Source organism: Passer montanus, unplaced genomic scaffold, assembly GCF_014805655.1.
Source record: "Passer montanus isolate IOZ18808 unplaced genomic scaffold, ASM1480565v1 scaffold10, whole genome shotgun sequence".
In the NCBI taxonomy this organism is placed as follows: Eukaryota; Metazoa; Chordata; class Aves; order Passeriformes; family Passeridae; genus Passer; species Passer montanus.
This window is the reverse complement of record NW_024356505.1, coordinates 5,031,444-5,048,405: the sequence shown is the minus strand read 5'-3', so window position 1 is coordinate 5,048,405 and position 16,962 is coordinate 5,031,444. Positions and strand designations below refer to the sequence as shown.

General features: G+C 35.9%; 1 protein-coding gene across 20 annotated transcripts in view; it reads right to left on the bottom strand.

Moving 5' to 3' along the window:
* The window catches only part of SLC4A7 (solute carrier family 4 member 7), a 100,499-nt gene that overhangs the window by 37,225 nt on the left and 46,312 nt on the right, over positions 1-16,962 (bottom strand). For 9 of the 20 annotated variants that reach the window (XR_005626952.1, XR_005626951.1, XR_005626964.1 and 6 more), the window contains exons 3-9: positions 15,675-15,818; positions 13,353-13,488; positions 12,176-12,336; positions 9,800-9,988; positions 6,729-7,079; positions 1,310-1,425; positions 472-531 (exon numbers count right to left, since the gene is read on the bottom strand). Coding sequence is in view for 17 of the 20 variants with exons in the window: in XM_039703811.1 (XP_039559745.1) it covers positions 472-531; positions 1,310-1,425; positions 6,729-7,079; positions 9,800-9,988; positions 12,176-12,336; positions 13,353-13,488; positions 15,675-15,818 (1,157 nt within the window). In the remaining 3 variants the exon portion in view is untranslated. The remainder of the gene's footprint in view (positions 1-471; positions 532-1,309; positions 1,426-6,728; positions 7,080-9,799; positions 9,989-12,175; positions 12,337-13,352; positions 13,489-15,674; positions 15,819-16,962) is intronic. The other 11 variants (XM_039703783.1, XM_039703833.1, XM_039703792.1 and 8 more) reach the window with 7 other exon arrangements.

Here is a 16,962-nt window from a genome sequence, read left to right as displayed (position 1 = left end):
AAATTAAATATCCCACAATACAGAAAAGACAAACACATTTAGAAAAATGTCAGCCAGCCAGCCAAATAATAATAAACTATTTTCTATCAGTTAGAATTACTAACACCTAGTATATTCTAGAAGACTCCAAACTGCATAATCACCTTTCTAAAATTATCATGACAAACATTCCGTGATAGGACATAAAATAACAAAATCTATGCACAATTAAGTGAGGAGAGTTCATGTAATTACACATGGTTTCTAGAATGCAGTAAGTTATTTCACAGCCATGTATTTCAAGTATGTAATAATTTTGAAAAAGAATTTGTATGTTCATACAAATCATAAACAATAAAATAGGTGAAAATCTTCACCTTCATTTCTGTACATAATTACAGAAGTGCATTAGAAAGTGGTACAGCACATGAACTCTGTGTTCACATACACACACACACAAGCACCAGTGACATTGCTAGCTAGAGAACTTACAGATGGCCTCTTGAGTCCCACACCAAGTGTGCCACAACTACAGTGCCAGGAGGCTGACTCCTGTCCAACAGGAGACAAGGCAGGTGTACACAAGGACAGGCCAAGCAAAAATATAAAAACTGTGACAGAGGAGCAGGAATATATGGCACCTGCCATGATTAGATCAGAACTACAGTGTAAGTTAGCTTTCCTTAAACAAAATTATTTAACTCGGCAAAACAATTTTCTTACAGTATTTCACAGTATAGATGACACCTCTGACTGAACTTTATAGTAACAGCCACAATGGAACTTGCCCAGCAAATTTAGATTATGGAAGAAATATATGAGATTTACAGTCGATTTTTAAAAGGGTTTCTTTCAGAAAGCAGTATTGCACATTTCTAATGACTGAGATGTACAACAACTTTTGTAGAGGAAACTCATTATACATATAAAGCAAATTCTCCTTAAAAACCCTCTTCACAAAAAAAAAAAAAAAAAAAACCCACACAACAAAAAGTTGTAGAAAAAAGAAGTTACAACACAATGTACAAAACTGCTTTCATAAGAGCCTTAATAGCAGATGTGTAAATATCTCCATCTGCATGAGAAAGTACAGCAGCTGCACTCTTATGTTACCAAATTACTGAGAAGTATTCCACTGGGAAGAATTTTAAACCATGTGACACATTTAGCCTAGATCATATTGTGACACAAGTTATCTCTCAGTACCTATTTTCATGTGTACACGGGTGCACATGTCTTAGTCGTAACTAAGGGGGAAGTTACAACCAGCACAGTTGCACAGTTGCATAGTTAATTGATGCTAAACACTAAGGTATTTAATGTTACTTACCTTACTAAAATCAACAGTGCTGTTTTCTCTACTTCCTCCTGTCCCAGTACCTTTAACATCTCCACTTTTCCCAGTGTCCAAATTTCCAGGTGCTGACTGTGGAGATGCCAACAGTCCTAAATTAAAACAAAGGAGATAAGTTCAAAATGGTGCAGGAAGTTAAAAGAGTGTGCAACACTACCAAAACTCAATGTGGCAGCTTGCTTAATGCAAAAGTGCACGTTATTCAGTAAGTGTCCTACATTAGTATCCTAAATGCAACATTAACAAGTCACTGTATTGTCAAAAAAATGACATAATTTAAAAAATTAGGTATTGCCCCAAATGATGGCCATTTGCAAAACAGTCACCAGAAAACATCAGCTACTTTAATTGCAGAAAAGATAGCTGCTGGCATTTAAATCATAACTGATTCAGTAGTTAGCATATAGCATCTTCACTGTACCAAGAAGTCCTGGACACCAAATGCAAACGCCTCTAGTCTGGCATGTAGCAGTTACTCAATTGTAAAACATGTCAGCAAGCCTCAGGCTACAACTACAAGGAATGTAGTCATCTAAGTTAACTAAGCTGTAAAAGTAAGTAGTGTACTACATGAAGGATAGCTTGCAAACCATGCTTTCAATCAATAGACCAAAGGTGCCACTATTCATCCAACCACATGTTACCGTATGGAATATATGCTTGAGCTGAAGAGCATACACGATAAAGTTTTTCAAGTTCAACTTCCCTCTAACACTTGCATCAAAACAAAACCATGTTATGTATCTTGCTACATTGCAGGTTCAGTAAAGGGTGCAAAAGGCAAGTAACCCAAGCGTTCATACACACTGAATTCCATGTTGCATCATGGTTCTCTCTACCCAATTAACATTTAAAAGCTGGTCTAGGCATGCATAACCAAGCCCAAATCCAACCTTTTGAATTACAGAGCTTTTGCTTGCTCAGTTTAAGTGCACTAGAAGTGCATTTGGCCATCTTGCTTGTCTACACTAGACCTTTCAGCTGTGGTGACAGAACATGCTTTCACATGCCTCCAAAACCACATCTAGATGAAGACTGAAGCCTAAATATTGTATTACATGGAGAAAGTTTGTATTTAGGTCAAGCATCTCTCTAGTCAAGATATAACTGAAACCCTCTCTGGCTATGTTCACGCTACTGCTCTATCATAACTACTGCCACATAACTACTTGCATACCCCCATGTTTATAATTTCTCAATTTTGACTTTTTTTAGCATTTCAAATGACGACTGACTTCAATTTATTTCATCCCCATATTTGTTTTCAAAAAGCTCTTCCAAAAAGTCATCATATCAACAAAAACATGCAGGTCCAAGCCTTTACCACTAATTTTCATTCTTACAGTTCATAAGGGATGTAAGTGGTGTGGGTAGTTTTTCCAGAAGCAAAATCCAAATCAAGTTAACAGGCTGTCATTTCCTTCATAAATCCTAACATGCACAAGCCAACACAACAAAAAAAAACCCCAACAACAAAAAACACATTCTACTCTTCTGCTCCAAGATTTATATGTTATTCACAAGAATCATACCACCAACCACCTACAAAGTCAGGTGATCTAAGTATTTAACTGCTTAGGAGCTGATGTTTGTAGAACCAGAAAGAAATATTAAACAGTTGTTGCAGAAGAGCAGCCTAATACCAAAATTTAGACATATAAACTTCTTCATTTTTCCCCTTCTCTGTAGCAATACAGGTAACTCAGAATGTTTTTAACTGATGAAAGATGAGCCATAATGCATCGTTCTGCATTTCCTGGAAAAGCACTGTGAGCAAGAGCAAGCAAGCAGAGACTAGAACAAAAAACAGAGAAATAATCAAGGAGAAGGACAGAGAATAATGATTCTACATATTAGCAGAAATATTTATTATTTCAGTGCTAAAGTGATACTGATTCTTCTAAAAGGTTTGCCTTCAAAATTTCACAGATCAGTCACTGTTAAGGCTCACAAGTTCTGGCACTGACACAGGAATATTTGTCTGATCCTAAACCATGTGTGAATATTTTCCTTTCTGTTAGGCTTACAGCTGGACAGACTGCTCCTCTCACAAGACAATACTGCTTACAGGTTTTCAGACCTGAGCAAGCATTTCCACATGAGACTGCCTTCATTACATATATCCATCAATCTGCTATTTATAGAGAAACTCTGAACCAAAGAATTCATCTTCTTTAATAGTGAAACACTTCGATCTCACATTAATAAAAAGAAATTACTTCCTCTCTTCTCCAGTTCAGTAGGTACAAACTCAAGGTCAACTACCTAAAAGTACTTTTCAGATTGCAAGACAGAGAAACTCCTTGATATGAAGCTACCAAGGGGATCCTTAAAAACAAAGCATTCTTCCTGATGTTATTTAGGCGGATGGACCACTTGTCTCCTCTAAAAGACTACAGGGGAGTCAGTCTTGAGTAGCTTGGAATAAAATCTCATGAACTCAAGGTATTTATAATTACATCTTCACTAAAGATCATGAGCTTTTTCTAGCCAACTACACTTAATACTGTGATCACAGAAATCTAATCAACACTATCTACAGAAAAAAGAAAGCAAGAAGTTTACACACAGTTTTCTCACATCTGTTTCATACAAAAAAGATGAGCAATTTATAAGTTCAACACCTAAGCATGACTATTTCAAAATAACTGTATTTAGAAATGCAAAAATTATATCATACAAATCTTCTAAATATGAAGTCAACCATATTTGTAATTGAGGAAATTAAAATCAATTTTTAAAACTAAATTCCAATGTAGCTCTAATGCAAAAAAAAAAAAGTTCAAATTACTACTAGAGAGCAAATACACAAACTTCTCTGAATCGCTATTTTTAGGAAGTAATTACTGTAAGAGGAAAACTGTTGTAAATGTTATTTTGCGCAGTTTTAAAGTACATTTATCAGTGGTCCAAAAGACCTCTTAAAACAGACTTCTTTGCTGCTGTTCACATTTGTTCATATTATGAAACCACAGTGATGCTGGTGAATTAACAGTGTTAATTTTTAGCTGTGACACAACTCACTTCCCAGCCCTTCCTATGGAATTCATTTTTCAACCGTTCAAAGATGGGAAAACAAACACTGCTCTTCAACTGATGACAAAATTAAAAAAACATTATTAAGAGAAGCCTTTGTCTAGTTGACTTACTATGAACTGATGACTGGCTGATTAAAATTAAGTGGTAGACCAAAGGTGTGTCTCTTTTCCCTCCTTTTACAGTAACTCACATTAAGTCCAGTAACCTTCCAGCTATTTATGAAAACTAAAAAATAAAAGTCTGAATAACACAAGGAAAATGACAGAGGAATGTAAACAGAAAAAAGACACCTATTAGAAAATTAACACAGCTCCTCACACTCACAGGAGGCAAACCAAGCTCAATCATACAGATGTGTAAAATGTATTCAGACTTCATGTATTGTGAATTACTAGAGAGGTGACACAGACCATAACCTATAGTGGAATGGGCCAGGAAGATATGGGTTTGGTTTTTTTTTCCTTAATTAATACCAGGAAGTTGACTTCCTTCTCAGGGTTTTCATTGACTCTTGTCTCCCAAGACAGAAATTGGTCCTGTTGCAGCCCTGAAGTCATAGTCTGAGAATGTCTTCAAAAGCAAATCTAAGGAAAAAAAGTGTCTTTCTGTGGTCAGATGATTTTCTTGAACTAAAAAAAAACAGGGAAGCCCTAGAAAACAAAGGCATCTTAGTTGTTGGTGTTTATCATTCTCTGGAATTACTTATGGATTAACTGGGAAATCATCCCTTTCAGATGTTTTTCTTTATGAGAAACATCCACATGAGGAACAAAACTGAACATGACTTGGAGATTCTAGTAGAAAGCCTTACTAGTGATGATGGTAATAGCATCATATACTTGAGCTTCATTTATTTGCCTTCTCCTGCATTCTATAGATCTTGTGTCTGACATGCTGTCATTCCTATCAGAGAAATGAGAACTGGAAAAACAATTACAGCTATTATTTTACTTCTGATTTCTAAGCACATTTGGAAGATGACCTGTGACAGAATTATCACCACGTGAATTCTCTTAATTTCCCATAAGGAAGTCAGAAAAAAAGATTTGTGTTTGCTTTTCTGAATTTATGTAATGATGAGGCCTCTATACTTCAACTGAAGATAAGAAACTATGACGTAGTTTCTTTCCTTTTCAGTGACTTGGCTGCCAATGTGAAAAGGCAGATAACCACAGCCTCCTTCTTCTCTGTCAGCATATTTCCACTGTTAAATATGACAGTGTGCTCTTATTTATTAAACAAGTGAGGAAGAAACCAAGCAAAGCCTCAACTGATGGAAGAACCGAGGGAGATCAGTCCCCCCTCTCCCAATACACACAGGCCTAAAGCAGTCAAACCTACCAGCTAGATTTTGGCAAGACAAATAAATTTCTAGGAAGTGGAGGAAGTCTGAAGACAAAAAAGAAAGATAAACCCCCTTTATGAACATAATCTGCCAAGTAGAATTGTGAAGTTTCTAAATAGATGGTAATTTTGCAAAAGTAAAGCTAGTATAACAGTATGTATGCAGAATGAAAATGTTATGAAACTTTTACTAAAAAAATCTCAAGAAAGGATGAAAAGTTCTAAGAGCTTCTTTCAACTTATCTATACACCTACATACCTTTTCACATATAAAGAAGACTGGCTTTGCAGATAACAAAATAATAGATGGCTAAGCTCTGGCCTACAATTACAAGCTCCTAACTACTGTCTTCAATTTTGCATATCAAACACAACAAAACACTAATGGAGAGTTTGATGCTAAAGCAGTACACTATTGGAGAACTATCCAGACACAGCTGCAGGTGAACTGAACGTGACCATTTCATCAGTTAACTACTGCTGGTTTTAATAGTCATGGTTTTAGAAAGCACAAAAGCAAAAATAAAACTGCTTGAAAGCTTCATGATAAAACTAAACTATGAGTGCCACTGATAATTGTATCGTTCCTCATTCTTCTCATATTCACCTCTAATATTTTACCATGGTTTCAGCTGTACCTCTCTCAGGATATCAAACACTGGTTTAAGACATTAACTGAACCACTGACAAAACCAAAGCAAAACATGCTATGGACTATAGGTGAGTGAAAGGAAAAGGCCACCATTTTTGACATTTCGCTTATATATTAGATTTTAAAACCATATTCCTTTTTAATTACACAAATGAATGTTAATCAAAGAATGTTTTGCTTGCTTTAGTTAAAAGCTAAAAAGTTAAATATGCCAAACAAGAAGACAGTCAAAACTGAAAAGAAATAAACATGCAGGCAGAGGTAATAGTTATCATATTTCTTTGTGCCAAAAACACTGCAGTGCAAGTGATCCAGATGCAGAGAGCATCACACATGGACAGCTTAAATTTCAATAGTTGCCTGGTGTTTTGCCAATCTTTTCGTCTGTCTTCTTTTCCTGGCTTTCCTGCACTTCTAAGTCCTCCTCGGGTGGGTGGATTACTACTGAAGGAATATCATCACTGGCAGGTGACACCAGCAATTCCTTGCCCTGAAGCGGGCTTGGCTGGGCACTTGTGGTTGGGCTGGAGGGTGGTGTGTTTTGAGGGGTGGTTACAGGGGTTGTACACCTTGAGGCTGCCGGGGTCCCAGCTCTTGAAGAAGGAAGAAGGTAACTGAGAAGAACCGACAAACGGCTGTCTCCTCTCAGGGAAAGATTGGAGGCAGAGAGACCTGTTCGCAAAGAGTGGCGGGAGGCTGAAAGGCCTTCCCCTGAGATAAAACAAATGGAACACCATGAGGCTTACAAAAGGGATAGATTATATTAAATTAAAACAAAACAAACCAAACCCACACAGATACAAATATGCATTAACAATTTGCATAGTAAATTGCAAGCTTTATGGGCCAAAGTGTCATACTCATGCAAGTGAGATACGAGATAAGAGCAGATCTGATACCAGACATTAGGATAGTCAGAAATTACTGAGGAGTACTAATTACAATCCCGAAGATCTGAGGGAGAAGATATTATCTTAAGTCAGAGTAAGACTGGTTAACAAAACAAAATTTATCTCTTGAAACTGACTCTTGAATTTTTCTAGAATTCCTTATTCCAAATTGCACAGCAGCTGTTAATCCATCAAAAAATAAACTAAAAAATCATTAGCAACCAAAATATTACAAGACTTCTGTTAACTCTATCTATTAAATACAAAGAATTATTAGTTTTTTAAAAAGCAATCATGACCAAACACATCTAAATGTGTTAAATACAACTTTCTTCCAATAAAAGTCTTGTTTTACTGAGAATTTTCGCAGGCAGCTGTAGTCTAATGTATATTTTTGAAGAGGGCACAGATATGAGATACACAGCCCCTTCTCCATATCCTCTTGCTGTGACTTACCAATAGCCACATATGGCTAAAATCAAACATTTCTCCAAAATCCCTTGTTACTTTTGTTGCTCTAGTTTCCATGTCTCACTAATTTCTTAAGAAGAGAACACAGTCTTGTGATGGTTCCTTCAGACTGGAGTTTGTAATGGATTTTTCAGTTCTTCCTTAAGCAGGAAGAGACACTGTTTATGCTCATATTAGTATTTCCATTAAAAGGTTTAGTGATACCATTTCTCCCATTTGCCACAAACACTTTTCCTGGGATGACCAGTCTCCTTGAAAACATTACTGATGACTTCTCCTACAATCCCTGAAATCCAAAACATGCTGGTTTCATGTACTATGCCATCAAAAAAAGAAACAGGAAACTAGACACATTTACTCTCACATTTATACCAAGCACTACAGAGAGCAGTAAATTGAACAACCCCAGAATTAACAAAAAAAGAGGTGCAGAAAGCATGCCTAGGTGAAGGTCACGTACATTCCGCTCCCCGCAAGCAATGAAAGAGTGGATCCTACAAATACAAACCTGATTCAAGAACAAAAGCTTGAAAACTCAACTATTAAAACATCAAAACTGCATAGCATTAAAGAAAATAGGACCAATAGAGCAGATTTGGTTGCCTATAATAATCACTACAGTAATAACTAAATTCCATAAGTATACCTGATAAATCATGAACATGTCCTAACACACACAAGCCCCTAAGGAGCCTAAGAACTAATATGCACATATGCATGTTTGGTTCACCAGCTCATTAGAGGGTTAAGCATAATAAAAAGAAAAGTAAATGCTGACATGGAGCTCATCATATTATACTGGTTTCTTGTTTCAGCATATATCCCATAATCTTTTGTAAAAAGATATTAATAATAAAATGCTCTAAAAAATGGAAGTGATACATGAAAGATAACTGGCAAGAAAGATTATACCTGGGGATATAAGTGTTCAAGGATGGGCAAAACCAAGTCTATGTGTGTGAAATTTTCATGTTTGCTGAACAAAACATATAAGTCAGGAGTTACAGGAGACATTATGCTCTTAATCAACTAGCTGCATTTTCATTCTTAAAAAATAAATCTGAAACTATTAGAGAAATATTTAAGCATAAGTCATATATGCACTGGTTAACAAAACAAAACCATCAGCAAGCTAAGGCATTTACTGGAGAATACTCCAGCATATGCAGCTCCTAACAAGCACTGAACTAAGTGAAACATACTCTAAGCAATGAGGCATCTTTCAAGACAGAAAAGGAAGTTCTCTTCAAGGACTGATTCATGGAATCAGAATTCATTTTTCACCACAGTAAAAATTTCAATTTTTCAGAGTAAATAAAAGTATGTGTCTTACTTAATGCAAGACAAAAGAAAACAAAGAAAGAGATTAAAATAGAGGCTCCATAAAAACACATGAATAAAAGTAAGCTGCTCTGTAGTACATATTGCTATTTAGAATTTGGGACTGGATGTCTAGAATAAATTTTCAGGAACTGGTTCAAAAAAGATATGGTGCATCTTCTAAGAACATTGTTAATACCTTTGTTGAGTTTGGGATTTTTGTTCCCATTACACTCTTCTCTTCAAAACAAGATAAAAATAAAGTGTCCTAGCTAACAGTACTACTATCACCATTGCATAGCAAACTTCTTGTCAAATGAACATAACACTGTGTTAAATCACAGTAGTTGTCAGTATCACTGAACTCAGGATCACTAAATCTCTTGTGCAAAGACTGCAAAAGCAAGTAGGATCCATCTGACACGTGTATAAGTTATGCCACAAAGCTGAAATTTCTCAAACATTGCACATTTATTTAAGCATATACCAAAAATACATTAGGATCAATGTGTGTCTACTACTATGCTTCAAAATAATAATGCATGCTGTGGTACACAGGCAGGAGTAGAATATTTGAGTAAATTAAAAAATATCATCCACAGCTACACATCACACACACACTCATTGTTAGTTCTTTGCTTGTCAAGAAGGAAACACTTATCTGTTATTACCAGCTGACCTTTCCTTCCTCTCCCAGTGAGAGCATCATTTACCAGGTTAGTAAGAACTGGAGGCTACAACTTATCTCACCATTTCGTTCAAGCAAGTGAGGGTCAGAATGTTTCTTGCCTATATCTGCGAAAGACCGAACTAGAGGAATCCGACTGCTGAATTTCTTCTCATTCTGATGATGGTGCCTCTTTAGAAGAGCCTCTCTCACATTCTCTCTTATGGATTCATCCAGCTGGCCAGAGGCAATCATGTTGTCCAAAACCATATCTACATAATAATAACAAAAGAAGAAAATTATATAGAGAGATTTGATAGCTACCTTTCGCCTCACCCAAGCACTGTAGTTGCATCAAATAATAAAAGAAAATCAAAATCTGTTTAAAAGAAAAGTCTTCTCTTTAGCAAAACCATCTTCAAGAATCCACAGGAAATTTTCAGATGTCACTAAACAAGCATATGTGAGAAAAAGAAAAGCACAACATGCAGATCCAAGAGAGGGTATTTATTAGTAGCATCATTTCAAGAAATGTAAGGTACTAAGGTACTTAGAATATTATAATCTGAGCCATTTACTTTAACTTTCAATGGAAATTCACTTTCAAAAAAAGTATTCATTGTATTCAACAAACCTACACTAGGAGTGAGTACACAAAGACAAACACAATGGAAAACAGACATGACAGTTTTAACCTGGTGTTCCCTATTTTAAAAGTATATTCAATTACATAAAAGTGAAAGTTGCTATAGAATGATATGCATTACACAACTCCTGTCATCTTCAGATGCTCTGCTGAGACTCTTTACTGAATTTCATGTGATTCACATGCTTTAGAAGAGGAAGTATAAAAGAAAACCTAGGAATATAATCTAAAACTAACTACTCATCTGTCAAACAACATCAAGTTTCAAAAGGGCATCTCACCAGGAAAGAAAGCCTAGACATGAGGGAAAATATCTACTGTGTTTCTTAATGTTTTAAAAAATAAAAAATATAAAACAAATTCATAAAAGACCTCAACCTGCACCAAGAAACACAAACCTATGTGACAAATTTTTAAATATATTTTCCCAGTTTTAACTAATGTATTGAGACTTAACTGCATTGTTAAACTGAAATTGCATAGAACTTCTCACAATGAAAAATGTTAGGGCTCAGGGTAGGGCTCTGTCTTGGCTAACAGAACAACATGCAGTAAAGTGTCTGTCAGCACAGTGCAGCTTCTTTCTGAGATCACTGGTAACACACAGCCACTTGTTACAGATTCTCAAAAGGAAACCTGCCACCCTCCCTCTCCTGTTATGAGTAGCAAACAATATTACCTACTGGGTATTGCTGGCTCCTGGAAACAAGACAGCACACTTGTATACCAAGCACTGCTAAGACACATGCTTCACAATGGCACCTAAAATTAACTTGAAACAGATTGACACAATCTCTTAAGGCATCCTTGCTGCAACTCAAGTGCCCGCTACCCAGAGTGCTGGTTACATGGAATTCAGCAACTACTTTCCTTATGTATTAAGATTATTGCTAAATTCGATTACTAAAAATAAAATTAAAAATCAAATGTTACATTTACAAAGATGTACTGAACACTCTTCCTCAGTAAATTAGATAAATAGGAAGGGAATACCACTTTCTTGGGTGAATTTCAAGGATTTTATAAGAAGAAAACATTTCAAGTGCTGCCAAAGTTTTTAAGGCCAAAACACTTTGTCCTTCACGCATATGTCGGTCAACCCTAAGTCTAATATGATTCCTGAGAAGGCATTCCACTGCGTGGTACCTATAGCAAGAGATACCAGGAAAATTATGTAGGACTAATTCTAAATTCATTTAAGAGCAAGCAGACATATATAATGTATATATATGTGCATGTGTGTGTATGTATACATATATACGTATGCAAAATGACCATGTATTGTATCCAAAGCTGCCTGTATTGTATCCAAAATGACCATGTGATTAGTGAGGACACTCAACAAAGTAGGTCAAACAATATGTACAGCATTTATTTTTGCTCACCTCTTATAAAGGTGAAAAAATTACCAGATGTGCAACAACCAAATGCACTAATGGCATCAAGTTAACATCAGCCAAAATATGATTAAAAATTATGGTACTAAAGTGCACAAATAACTCCTAAAATGTTCTGGCAGATATTTACAATTCATCTGTAGAAACAAAGACAGAGAACACATTAAGGGATTAGAACATAAAGGCAAGTTCTGGGCCTCATCCTAAAGTACACACTAAAGAGCTCTTACTCATCCACTTTTTAAGTGATGTCTGTAGGACCAGCTCCTCTCAACCAGATCAAGAGAAGTGCAGCAAGCATGCACATACCTGTTTCTTCAACACAGTATTTTCAAGAACATACAAATCACCAAAACCACCTCAAGTTATACAGCAGAATTTAGGAATAAAGTATTTTTTAAAAATTTTGCTGCAACCTGCTATCTCATCAAGTGTGTTTGCTCTCATGTCCAACATGACCGTCCCATTAAGAATACAGCTCCGCAGTTCAAAGAGACTGTGCAGAGACAGAGTCGCTACGTAAGGCTTGCTCCACCGATCACCACCGTCCTCAACATCCTCTTCAAACTTCAGCCACCTGAAATAAATTCATAAGTACACATTTATATTTCTCCTGGAAAGAAAATTCAGCAAGCAGTCCCACTCTTCCAGGTGGATTAGGCATGACATAGAACAGAAAATCCAATGAAATCACACCAGCTTTCATTTTCTCAGACAGCCCAACTGATTAGCATTTTTATCAGGCCTTAATAGCCACACTCAACTGTTTTAGTTTTTATCCATTTTGTTTCTTTGGGCTTGACCAATACCTGTCTATTTGCATGTTCTTGAGAAGAACATGGCTGTCTGCCTCATTACCTGATTTGCATCTTGATTTCATTAGTATTTTAGGATTAGGAAGCTGTCTGACAATACAGGATGGTCAAGTCTCCTAAGGCTGCTAAGTCAGACATTTAAGAACTAGGCAATATTGACACATGAAACTCTAAATTGATCTGGATTCCCACTCACAGGCATTATGCAAATTGAGTTTCTACAAAAGTTAATGTGCAACAAGGTAGCTGGAAGTACTGAATGCAGAAGAATTCATCACAATGCATAGGTAGAAGGAAGCAACTAAACTAGTAAGGGTCAAAACCCATCATGGCATTCTATAATGTTCAGGCATGCAATTTGCCAAGAACTAATCAAACACTACCCAAAAAAATAATAATACTCAATTTTCTTTATGTTTGAGAAAAAAATGATACTAATAAATTGGCAATAATATACCAAAGTGATTTCTGAGATTGCAAATACCACACTCCATGGACAAACACCCATATTTATAACTTGGCATACTCCTACCTTTCAAAATGTTTGGTATGATCAGTTTCAAGGAAGAGAACACAGTACCAGAAAGACTGAAGGTCTCGAAATCAATATCGATTCTTTCAGAGTTTGACAAGGAAAACTAAAGTTTTGGGTTGCTGTGCATGAATTGAGTAAACAACTCCTACAGATTAGTGATGATTCTAAGCCAAACCTGGTTTGCAATTCTTTAAAATAAAATTACTGTAAGATATACCTTGAAACAATCTACCCCAAACATACCTAGCAGTTTCTCTCCATTCATATTCTTCTCCATCCCGGAAGCAAAGTTCATCCATTTCAGTGAAGAGATCATGAGGAATGTGTTCATCATCATCTTCAGTACCCAAGATAAACTGCACTCGTTGGGATGGTGTGTCTTGAAGAAAAGGAGAAACTAAATAATTAGAAGAATTCATACTTCTGTGAAATAAGAAACATTACATAACAGTAAAATCTCCTGCCCTTGGCTACAAATATGCAGGACAACATCCTCTTTAAGAGGGAAGAGGAACAAAAGAGACCTGTATATGTCTTAAAAAGAAGGCTCTCTGAAAACTTTGCACTGTTTCTGAAAACAAAACATCTGGAAATCCATGTTTATGAAAATTAATCAATTGTTTTTTGGCTTGTCTGTAGATTGCCAATATAAAAATCAACATAATCAACAAATTTGGTTTAAAAAATAGAAATTAATATACCAAAACACTAGAAACCTTGTTTGCATTTTGAAAACAAAATAATTAATGGCATCATGACACAAGACACTGAAGAAGAAAGAAGTTAAAACAAAATAGGGTGATGGAAACAAACAGCCTTACTTACAGATCAGCTGCCCAAGCCATAGTTCAAGACAGTCATCAATAAGTAGCCAGGCACTGACTGTTAGAGCAGTAGACTTTTCTGTGATTTGTTGCTATTTATGCAGGATATTTTTTTTCATTGCATGGTTGGAGCAGTATGTACAAATTAGCATAGGAAAGTAGAAAATTATGTAGCTGAAGGGTCCAGAAAATATTTTAACTTCTCATAGTATAAGGCCTAAAACTAGACTATACTTACTGATCAAGTAAATAATGAACTTCAATTAATATGAACAAAACTTTTTAAAAAACCAATTAAACCACATGATTTTAGAGATACTTTTAATACTTATACAAATATTTTGTTTCAACTCTAGTGAATTTTCATATTACAAGGGTTCAATAAATGTACTAATTGCAATGTTATCTCAAGGAAGGTCAGAGATAGAAAATCCAGGTAAACCTCAATTTAATTTTTTAAAATGTTCTCAAGTTTTACAAATCTTAACTTTTTTCACTGAAACATCACTCACAGCTGTTAGATATGAACATACAACTGTAAACTTCTAGTGTAGAAGGAAGATGGGCCTTTTAGATTTAAACATAAGATCTGAATTACTAACCAAGTTCATTCCAAACTGAGTTTTGCTTTAGCATTTTTGTTCTGGTATATACCACCATCCAGTAGCATCATTCTGAAATGTGCTCTTGAACACAAAGAACATTCATTATTAATTAAGATCTATAGCAGATTGTTTCCATCCCAAAACCAATACACCCCAGAATCCTGCTGAACCCTACGCATGCAATATGCAGAAGCAACCAGAACATAGAAGTGAATTTCTGTCCACTTAGTATCACTTGTTTTTTCAACAATTATGCAGCAAGACTCTACAAACATGATGTCCATTATAATAATCTGTATTTGGCAGGGGAAGCCTTGAAGATGGTTGAAACCAATAACTGTAGGAGAATGGTAAAAGGAGATTTGTCAGAGCATTTCCATTTGAAAACTCCTTTGTTTCAGGTACTGGCCTCATGTAGAATATGCTGCCAGTCACTGAAAGGTAATAGCAAACAACATTCAGTGCCCACACTGAAATTCAAACATTGCATCAAAATCTGCTCATTCATGGCAGTTTAGGAACTAAAGTGGACTTAGGGTCTTGAATTAAAACTGCAAAGCACACTGCCAAATAATTTCATTTCAGAGAACGATATGACAAAATTGTCCTCCCTTGAGGATAATGGGTGGGGGAGGGTGGGGGCGGGCACTTCGTGATCCAAACCAAAAACTTATGAGGCAGTGCAATTCCTTTACTAAAAGACAGCAAGAAGGCTGAAGTAAATATTTAAATAAAATAAGATCAATGATCAAATTACCATGGCAAATGCTGCTTTTCACAGCTACATGCTTAGTTTCAAAAATCACAGGAAGAAGCATACACGACTACACAATCTGAAAAAAGGTGTCTAATTTAAATAACACAGATTTTCATGCTACAGGAGAGCATTACAAAGCTCTAGTCTAACCTATTCAGTGCAGGCTGCTGAACATTCATGCAGACAGCTGGACCAAGTCCAACAGCATCTGACTTAGATAAAACAGAACCACAAAATCCTTGTCTGATTGTACACAAAAAGACATTAATTACAGCAAGAGTGAAAGAAATAGCACAAAACAAACAACATTTAAGCACAGAGTAGCTACTACAAATTTATTTTCAGGAGACATGAAGAACACACACAACAAACTTCTTACCATATGATGGAGATTCTCGGCCATCCTCTCTATCAGTTTCTTTTTCTCTTTTTCTTCTGTGGTGCCTGTGCCCACGATGCCTGTGCCGTCGACGGCCTGGCTTGCCAAGTGGGACGTGAACTCCGATATACACAGCTCTGTGGCCTTTTCAAGAAAGTTGAAAAGGACACAAGAAAACAAAAAATTACCTACTGCCCAAATTTAGTATCTACAGACAAGGGATTTAAGAAATAGCAATCCAAAAGCACATGACAAAAATTACCTTTAGAGAACTAACATGACCATTTCCTTTCTGTCCTTCCAGAATGTCAAGGAACTAGTGCTAGACTCATTTCTCTGATAAATTAGGTCATATTCTTATTCAGTTTAACAATTCAGTTGTGAAACAAATAATACAGACGTACAAGCTTGACCTGTAACACTGAAAGAAGCTACTTTATAAAAAATTACATTTTAGTCCTCTTTTTTTGCAGGGATTCTTATCAGGACAGTTGTAAGAATGGCAAAATAATCTCCTGGTTCAGCTTATTAACTTCATCAAGAAATTACCCTTTGTTTAGAGTCTGCAAGTAGTTCTCTATCCTTGAAAGAGCTGCCAGTATTTTCTCAAATAGCACATAACATCTCAAGGTGAAACTGATGTTCAATTACACCATTAACTTAGTATCAGGAACATAGAAGGAATTTCTATTTTGGAAGGTATGAAAGCAACTTCAAATAACTTCCAGAGATGTTGGGGTGGTTTTTTTTCCTATTCTAGAATGTTTTAATAAATTCAGGAGCACATCCTCAAATTAATGCATACTGCTCTTTAAGACATGTACTTTCAACATCTTGCTCTTCCTTTGACTTTTGACATCAAGACAATGCCAGCATCAACATCTTAGCAAAAGGTATCAATCAACTGACTGTTATGAACATATAACTACCATGTCTCCTGTAATGCAGATAGCATATACAATAGGCTTTTCATTGCTATTTAAACAAACAATCTCAGGAAGAGACAAATTAACTATAACACGAAATACTCTGTTTCATGGTGTTGAAGAGTTATTACAGAAGACCGACATTAACCAAAGGAAAAGGAAGTGGTCTTCCAGCTCTTAGACAGTTGCAAATTCAGCAAATTTACATTAGGCAGGCAAACCCTAGAAGTTGTGACTACACATACACACACACAACATATATATATATGTGCGTGTGTGTGTCTGTCTAGTGCACATAAAGATGTTGAAGATTCCTGGTGATTACAGAGTTTTGAAGAAACAAAAAGTGGTAAGATGTCAAG